Source organism: Oncorhynchus tshawytscha, unplaced genomic scaffold (genome assembly GCF_018296145.1).
Source record: "Oncorhynchus tshawytscha isolate Ot180627B unplaced genomic scaffold, Otsh_v2.0 Un_contig_1711_pilon_pilon, whole genome shotgun sequence".
Lineage (NCBI taxonomy): Eukaryota > Metazoa > Chordata > Actinopteri > Salmoniformes > Salmonidae > Oncorhynchus > Oncorhynchus tshawytscha.
The window spans coordinates 362,501-370,696 of NW_024609735.1; the positions used below are offsets into that span (position 1 = coordinate 362,501).

An 8,196-nucleotide genomic window follows, 5' to 3' on the forward strand; every position below is an offset into this window, starting at 1 on the left:
ATATGGTACTGAACTGACCCTGTATATAGTATGTTTGTTTACTATCACCAGTATCTACATTGTTAATATGGTACTGAACTGACCCTGTATATAGTATGTTTACCCCTCTACATATCTACCTCCATCACTCCAGTATCCCTGTACATTGTTAATATGGTACTGAACTGACCCTGTATATAGTATGTTTACCCCTCTACATATCTACCTCCATCACTCCAGTATCCCTGTACATTGTTAATATGGTACTGAACTGACCCTGTATATAGTATGTTTACCCCTCTACATATCTACCTCCATCACTCCAGTGTCCCTGTACATTGTTAATATGGTACTGAACTGACCCTGTATATAGTATGTTTACCTCCCCCAGTATCTACATTGTTAATATGGTACTGAACTGACCCTGTATATAGTATGTTTACCCCTCTACATATCTACCTCCATCACTCCAGTATCCCTGTACATTGTTAATATGGTAATGAACTGACCCTGTATATAGTATGTTTACCCCTCTACATATCTACCTCCATCACTCCAGTGTCCCTCTACATTGTTAATATGGTACTGAACTGACCCTGTATATAGTATGTTTACCCCTCTACATATCTACCTCCATCACTCCAGTATCCCTGTACATTGTTAATATGGTACTGAACTGACCCTGTATATAGTATGTTTACCCCTCTACATATCTACCTCCATCACTCCAGTATCCCTGTACATTGTTAATATGGTAATGAACTGACCCTGTATATAGTATGTTTACCCCTCTACATATCTACCTCCATCACTCCAGTTTACCCCCTCTACATATCTACCTCCATCACTCCAGCATCCCTGTACATTGTTAATATGGTACTGAACTGACCCTGTATATAGTATGTTTACCCCTCTACATATCTACCTCCATCACTCCAGTATCCCTGTACATTGTTAATATGGTACTGAACTGACCCTGTATATAGTATGTTTACCCCTCTGAACATATCTACCTCCATCACTCCAGTATCCCTGTACATTGTTAATATGGTAATGAACTGACCCTGTATATAGTATGTTTACCCCTCTACATATCTACCTCCATCACTCCAGTGTCCCTCTACATTGTTAATATGGTAATGAACTGACCCTGTATATAGTATGTTTACCCCTCTACATATCTACCTCCATCACTCCAGTATCCCTGTACATTGTTAATATGGTACTGAACTGACCCTGAAACTGTATTCATATATAATATTCATGTTTATGTCTGTGTCTATGAGTTTCTAGTAAAATAGACCACATGGTTCAAGAGAAAATAGCCTAATTAATGAAAAAAGCATCTAATCAACATTGCCATTTTATTATCAATTAACTCTACAACTTCCAACGTTTTGACTTTCATCACAACTACCTCCAGGTTGGAGGCAAAACATTTACAATAAATAAATATAATGGATATTTCATGCTGAAACCCTCATATTAAACACCACTTGTAGTCACTAAGTTGATGGTTATATTTAGGATGTTTCACAGCTTTGTCATTCAATTTGTTTATTTTTTTAAACACTTATCTTATTTGATTATTTTATATATTTTTACATGTGATAAGGACACACAGAGGACCAGAAATAACACACAACTGTGATATATTTTAATATTTTTTTATAAATCCTTAAGTTACCAAAATAATGGTAGTTTACTGGTAAAGTTTCCTGGTAAAGTTTTCAGTAATTATACCCTCCCTTTGCCACCCTAAACCACACACACATTCCACTGTCACCCGAAGATGGCATGTCCACATCCCACACACAGTATACACACACTCTGGCCTGCATGGTCTGATCCACAGACGATTCTCCTCCTTACTCTGTCTGATATTCACCAGGGAATCGGGCTGAATACACTACTGATAGCAGTTCATATTAGACTGGGTGGGACACATCATCACTAACAGACTGACCGGATTGGCTCTGGGCTCTGCCTTCGATGACCCTCTTGTGTTCTGAAATGGAATGCTTGTCTGAGTAGGTTCTTAGAAGCCTCATGAGAGATCTGATAAGGGCTGTTACAGCACGCGCAAACACACCACACACACACCCCCTAACTCTAAAATACTCTCTGTCCTCGTGGGGGTGTAGGAAATGTCCCCTACTTTTGGGGAATTCCAGTATCCACGAGGATAGTAATATATACACACACACACACACACACACACACACACACACACAGTTAAAAACAACACTTCATGTTACTTCTGCATAACAAACATTACAGTTCCTGACAGATACATTTTAGAGAATGATGGAACATCAAAACCATCCTTCAGCCCCCTGTAGCGCGGTGTCCGGCCCCCTGTAGCGCGGTGTCCGGCCCCCGGTAGCGCTGTGTCCGGCCCCCGGTAGCGCGGTGTCCGGCCCCTGTAGCGCGGTGTCCGGCCCCGTGTCCCCACCAGCGCGGTGTCCGGCCCCTGTAGCGCGGTGTCCGGCCCCTGTAGCGCGGTGTCCGGGCGTCCGGCCCCTGTAAAGCGCGGTGTCCGGCCCCCTGTAGCGCGGTGTCCGGCCCCCTAGCGCGGTGTCCGGGTCTGTAGCGGTGTCCGGGCCCCCTGTAGCGCGGTGGGTCCGGTGGCCCCTGTAGCGTGGTGTCCGGGCCCCCTGTAAGCCCTGTAGCCGGTCCGGGCCCCTGTAGCGCGGTGTCGTCCGGCCCCCAGCTGGGGTGTCGGGCCCCCCGGCCCCCCTGTAGCGCGGTGGCGTCCGGCCCCCTGTAGCGCGGTGTCCGGCCCCTCAGCGCGGTGTCCGGCCCCCACAGCGCGGTGTCCGGCCTTTTTAATCACACCAACCCTGTTGTTTCTAGCTCTCTGCTTTAATGCTCTTTTAAATACATTTTTGACTTGCCTGCCTCCTCAGATCGTGGGGGATGCGGTGGGCTGGGGCTTCGTGGTGCGGGGCAGTAAGCCCTGCCACATCCAGGCTGTCGACCCCAGTGGTCCCGCAGCTGCAGCTGGGATGAAGGTATGTAACACACAGACACTCACACACATACCATCACACACACACAAACACACACACATACCATCACACATACCATCACACACACACATATATATATATATATATACTCCACTGCCAGCTGGGAGTAGAGAGCACTGACCTAAACAATGGGGAGGGGGAGGAAGGAAGGAGAGCAGCCAAGGGAATTAGTGAGGGAGGAGAGAGAGGGCAGGAGAGGAGAGATGTGAAAGAGAGGGGCATAGAGAGGGAGAGGGGCAGGAGCGGAGAGATGTGAAGAGAGGGGCATAGAGAGAGAGAGGGGGCAGGAGAGATGTGAAAGAGAGGGGCATAGAGAGGAGGGAGGAGAGAGGGGGCAGGGGAGAGGAGAGATGTGAAAGGGAGGGGCAGGGAGAGCAGAGAGAGACTAGGGGAAGGAGTGAGTGAGAGGAGAGAGGGGGCAGGAGAGGAGAGATGTGAAAAGAGAGGGGCAGGGAGAGGAGAGAGACCAGGGGAAGGAGTGAGGGAGGAGAGAGGGAGAAGGGGAAAGGGGAGGAGAGAAGTGAACTAAGACGAAGGAGCCGTAGCTAAATTAACTTTAGTAAAAAAATTAATCTGTTATCAATATGGAAGATATAGTGTCACTTCTGTCACATTTTATCACCATAAAAACATGTGCTATGTTTCTACCTCTCCCCCTCCCTTTCTCCTCTCCTCTCTCCCTATTCTCCTCCCTTTCTCCTCTCCTCTCTCCCTATTCCCTCCCTTTCTCCTCTCCTCTCTCCCTATTCCCCTCCCTTTCTCCTCTCCTTTCTCCCTATTCCCCTCCCTTTCTCCTCTCTCTCTCCCTATTCCCCTCCCTTTCTCCTCTCCTCTCTCCCTATTCCCCTCCCTTTCTCCTCTCCTCTCTCCCTATTCCCCTCCCTTTCTCCTCTCCTCTCTCCTATTCCCCTCCCTTTCTCCTCTCCTTTCTCCCTATTCCTCCCTTTCTCCTCTCCCTCTCCCTTCCCTCCTTTCTCCTCTCCTCTCTCCCTATTCCCCTCCCTTTCTCCTCTCCTCTCTCCCTATTCTCCTCCCTTTCTCCTCTCCTCTCTCCCTATTCCCCTCCTTTCTCCTCTCCTCTCTCCCTATTCCCCTCCCTTTCTCCTCCCTCTCTCCTTTCTCCTCCCTCTCTCCCTATTCTCCTCCTCTCCTCTCCTCCTATTCTTCTCTCCTTTTCCTCCCTCTCTCCCTATTCTCCCTTTCTCCTCCTCTCTCCCTATTCCCCTCCCTTTCTCCTCTCCTCTCTCCCTATTCCCCTCCCTTTCTCCTCTCCTCTCTCCCTATTCTCCTTTCTCCTCTCCTCTCTCCCTATTCTCCTCCCTTTCTCCTCTCCTCTCTCCCTATTCTCCTCCCTTTCTCCTCTCCTCTCTCCTATTCTCCTCCCTTTCTCCTCTCCCTCTCTCCCTATTCCCCTCCCTTTCTCCTCTCCTCTCTCCCTATTTCCCCCTCCCTCTCCTTCTCCTATTCCCCTCCTTTCTCCTCTCCTCTCTCCCCCTCCCTTTCTCCTCTCCTCTCTCCCTATTCCCCTCCCTTTCTCCTCTCCTCTCTCCCTATTCCCTCCCTTTCTCCTCTCCTCTCTCCCTATTCCCCTCCCTTTTCCTCTCCTCTCTCCCTCTCTCCCTTTCTCCTCCTCTCTCCCTATTCCCCTCCTTTCTCCTCTCTCTCCCTATTCCCCTCCCTTTCTCCTCTCCTCTCTCCCTATTCCCCTCCCTTTCTCCTCTCCTCTCTCCCTATTCCCTCCTCTCCTCTCCTCTCTCCCTATTCCCCTCCCTTTCTCCTCTCCTCTCTCCCTATTCCCCTCCTTTCTCCTCTCCTCTCTCCCTATTCCCCTCCCTTTCTCCTCTCCTCTCTCCCTATTCCCTCCCTTTCTCCTCTCCTCTCTCCCTATTCCCCTCCCTTTCTCCTCTCCTCTCTCCCTATTCCCCCCTTTCTCCTCTCCTCGCTCCCTATTCCCCTCACTTTCTCTCTCCTATTTCCTCCTTTCTCCTCTCCTCTCTCCCTATTCTCCTCCTTTCTCCTCTCCTCTCTCCCTATTCTCCTCCCTTTCTCCTCCTCTCCCCTATTCTCCCCCCTTTCTCCTCCCTTTCTCCCTATTCCCCCCTCTCTCCTCTCTCCCTATTCTCCTCCCTCTTCCCTATTCCTCTCTATTCTCCTCTCCTCCCTATTCTCCCTATTCTCCTCTCCTCTCTCCCTATTCCCCTCCTATTCTCCCTCCTCTCTCCCTATTCCCCTCCCTTTCTCCTCCCTCTCTCCCTATTCCCCCTTTCTCCTCCCTCTCTCCCTATTCCCCCTTTCTCCTCCCTCTCTCCCTATTCCCCCTTTCTCCTCTCCTCTCTCCCTATTCTCCTCTCCTCTCTCCTATTCTCCTCCTTTCTCCTCTCCTCTCTCCCTATTCTCCTCCCTTTCTCCTCTCCTCTCTCCCTATTCCCTCCCTTTCTCCTCTCCTCTCTCCCTATTCCCCTCCTTTCTCCTCTCCTCTCTCCCTATTCCCCTCCCTTTCTCCTCTCCTCTCTCCCTATTCTCCCCCCATTCTCCTCTCCTCTCTCCCTATTCTCCTCCCTTTCCCTCTCCTCTCTCCCTATTCCCTCCCTTTCTCCTCTCCTCTCTATTCCCCCCTTTCTCCTCTCTTCGTCTCCCCTCCTCTCTTCTCCTCTCTTCCCCTCCTCTAAGTCGAGAGCAGAGCTGGCTCCATCCCATAGAAATCAAGCTGATGCAGTAATAACGGATCTGTGCAGCCTGGGGTTTGTGTCCCAAATGGCGCCCTATGTAGTGCACTACTTTAGACCATAGACCTATGGGCCCTGTTCAAACGTAGTGCACTACATTGGGAATATGGTGATATTCTGGACACAGGCAGTCAGTTACACAACACTAAATGCTGTTCTCTCTGCATGGTTGTTGATGCTTCTTATATAAGCCATGTTGGTCAGACAGTCTGAAGCCTTGTGTTTTACTAAAACAGGCCTGCCTTTCCTCTGTGGTAAAACAGTCTCTGACTGAAGCCTTGTGTTTACTGCCTGCCTTTCCTCTGTGGTAAAACAGTCTCTGACTGAAGCCTTGTGTTTACTGCCTGCCTTTACTCTGTGGTAAAACAGGCTCTGACTGAAGCCTTGTGTTTACTGCCTGCCTTTCCTCTGTGGTAAAACAGGCTCTGACTCTCACATTGATCACATGCTGCTGCCTCTTAACAGAGGCACTAAAAAAGCGAGTCACATCTCTTGAAGTGGCCCATAAACTCTCATTCTATGGGGACCTTTGGAAGGAGATAATGACAGAGAGAGTTGACTCACTGCTTCCAAATGTTACGTCTAACGTTGCTAGAGCGGCAGTTTTATAATGTTGGTCGAACGTTGCCAGAGTTGAGGTCATTTATAATATGAATGAGGCAGAACGTCTCCGTCATGGCAACCACAGCCATGTAATACATATAATCACAACACAACAGGAGACGGTAGAGGTCTGAGGAGACTCAGACACCACAACAGGAGACGGTAGAGGTCTGAGGAGACTCAGACACCACAACAGGAGACGGTAGAGGTCTGCTGAGACTCGGACCACAACAGGAGACAGTAGAGGTCTGCTGAGACTCAGACCACAACACAACAGGAGACAGTAGAGGTCTGCTGAGACTCGGATCACAACAAGAGACAGTAGAGGTCTGCTGAGACTCAGACCACAACACAACAGGAGACAGTAGAGGTCTGCTGAGACTCGAACCACAACAGGAGACAGTAGAGGTCTGCTGGGACTCGGACCACAACACAACAGGAGACAGTAGAGGTCTGCTGAGACTCGGACCACAACAGGAGACAGTAGAGGTCTGAGGAGACTCAGACCACAACAGGAGACGGTAGAGGTCTGCTGAGACTCAGACCACAACACAACAGGAGACAGTAGAGGTCTGCTGAGACTCGGACCACAACAGGAGACAGTAGAGGTCTGCTGAGACTCGGACCACAACAAGAGACAGTAGAGGTCTGCTGGGACTCGGACCACAACACAACAGGAGACAGTAGAGGTCTGCTGAGACTCGGATCACAACAGGAGACCGTAGAGGTCTGACTCAGACCACAACAGGACACCGTAGAGGTCTGTTGACTCAGACCACAACAGGAAACAGTAGAGGTCTGCTGAGACTCGGACCACAACACAACAGGAGACCGTAGAGGTCCGCTGAGACTCAGACCACAACACCACAGGAGACAGTAGAGGTCTGTTGACTCAGACCACAACACCACAGGAGACAGTAGAGGTCTGCTGAGACTCAGACCACAACAGAAGATAGTATAGGTCTGAGACTCATAGAGACACTTAGCTAAACAGATTCAGCAGGTACACGATGAACATACATTTAAAAGCAGAAGTTTCATGTTGTAAGCCACCTGTATGATGTATCAAATGTATGATATCTTAACCCTCGTCCCAGTATAGTAACATTTAGAGTACGGCTGAATTAATCTGCTTGAGTCACCTGTCAAATGTTCTTCTATCCGTCTCCAATCGTCTGGAGTGATTGGTAAAGAAAAATATAACCGCAGTGGTTAGCCAGAGCAATGACTTATACCCTGTAGCAGTGGTAACACAGAGCAATGACTTATACCCTGTCGCCGTGGTAACACAGAGCAATGACTTATACCCTGTAGCAGTGGTTAGACAGAGCAATGACTTATACCCTGTAGCCGTGGTAACACAGAACAATGACTTATACCCTGTCGCCGTGGTAACACAGAACAATGACTTATACCCTGTAGCAGTGGTTAGACAGAGCAATGACTTATACCCTGTAGCAGTGGTTAGCCAGAGCAATGACTTATACCCTGTAGCAGTGGTAACACAGAACAATGACTTATACCCTGTAGCCGTGGTAACACAGAACAATGACTTATACCCTGTAGCCGTGGTAACACAGAACAATGACTTATACCCTGTAGCAGTGGTTAGCCAGAGCAATGACTTATACCCTGTAGCAGTGGTTAGCCAGAACAATGACTTATACCCTGTAGCAGTGGTTAGCCAGAACAATGACTTATACCCTGTAGCAGTGGTTAGCCAGAGCAATGACTTATACCCTGTAGCAGTGGTTAGCCAGAGCAATGACTTATACCCTGTCGCCGTGGTAACACAGAGCAATGACTTATACCCTGTAGCAGTGGTTAGACAGAGCAATGACTTATACCCTGTCGCC

General features: G+C 49.0%; 1 protein-coding gene across 7 annotated transcripts in view; it reads left to right on the plus strand.

Moving 5' to 3' along the window:
- The window catches only part of deptor (DEP domain containing MTOR-interacting protein), a gene marked incomplete at its 3' end in the record, with an annotated part of 60,180 nt that extends 57,187 nt beyond the window's left edge, over positions 1-2,993 (plus strand). For all 7 annotated transcript variants that reach the window (XM_042317368.1, XM_042317369.1, XM_042317367.1 and 4 more), the window contains 1 exon segment: positions 2,889-2,993. In XM_042317368.1, coding sequence (XP_042173302.1) covers positions 2,889-2,993 — 105 coding nt within the window.
- Positions 2,994-8,196: the final 5,203 nt, after the last annotated feature.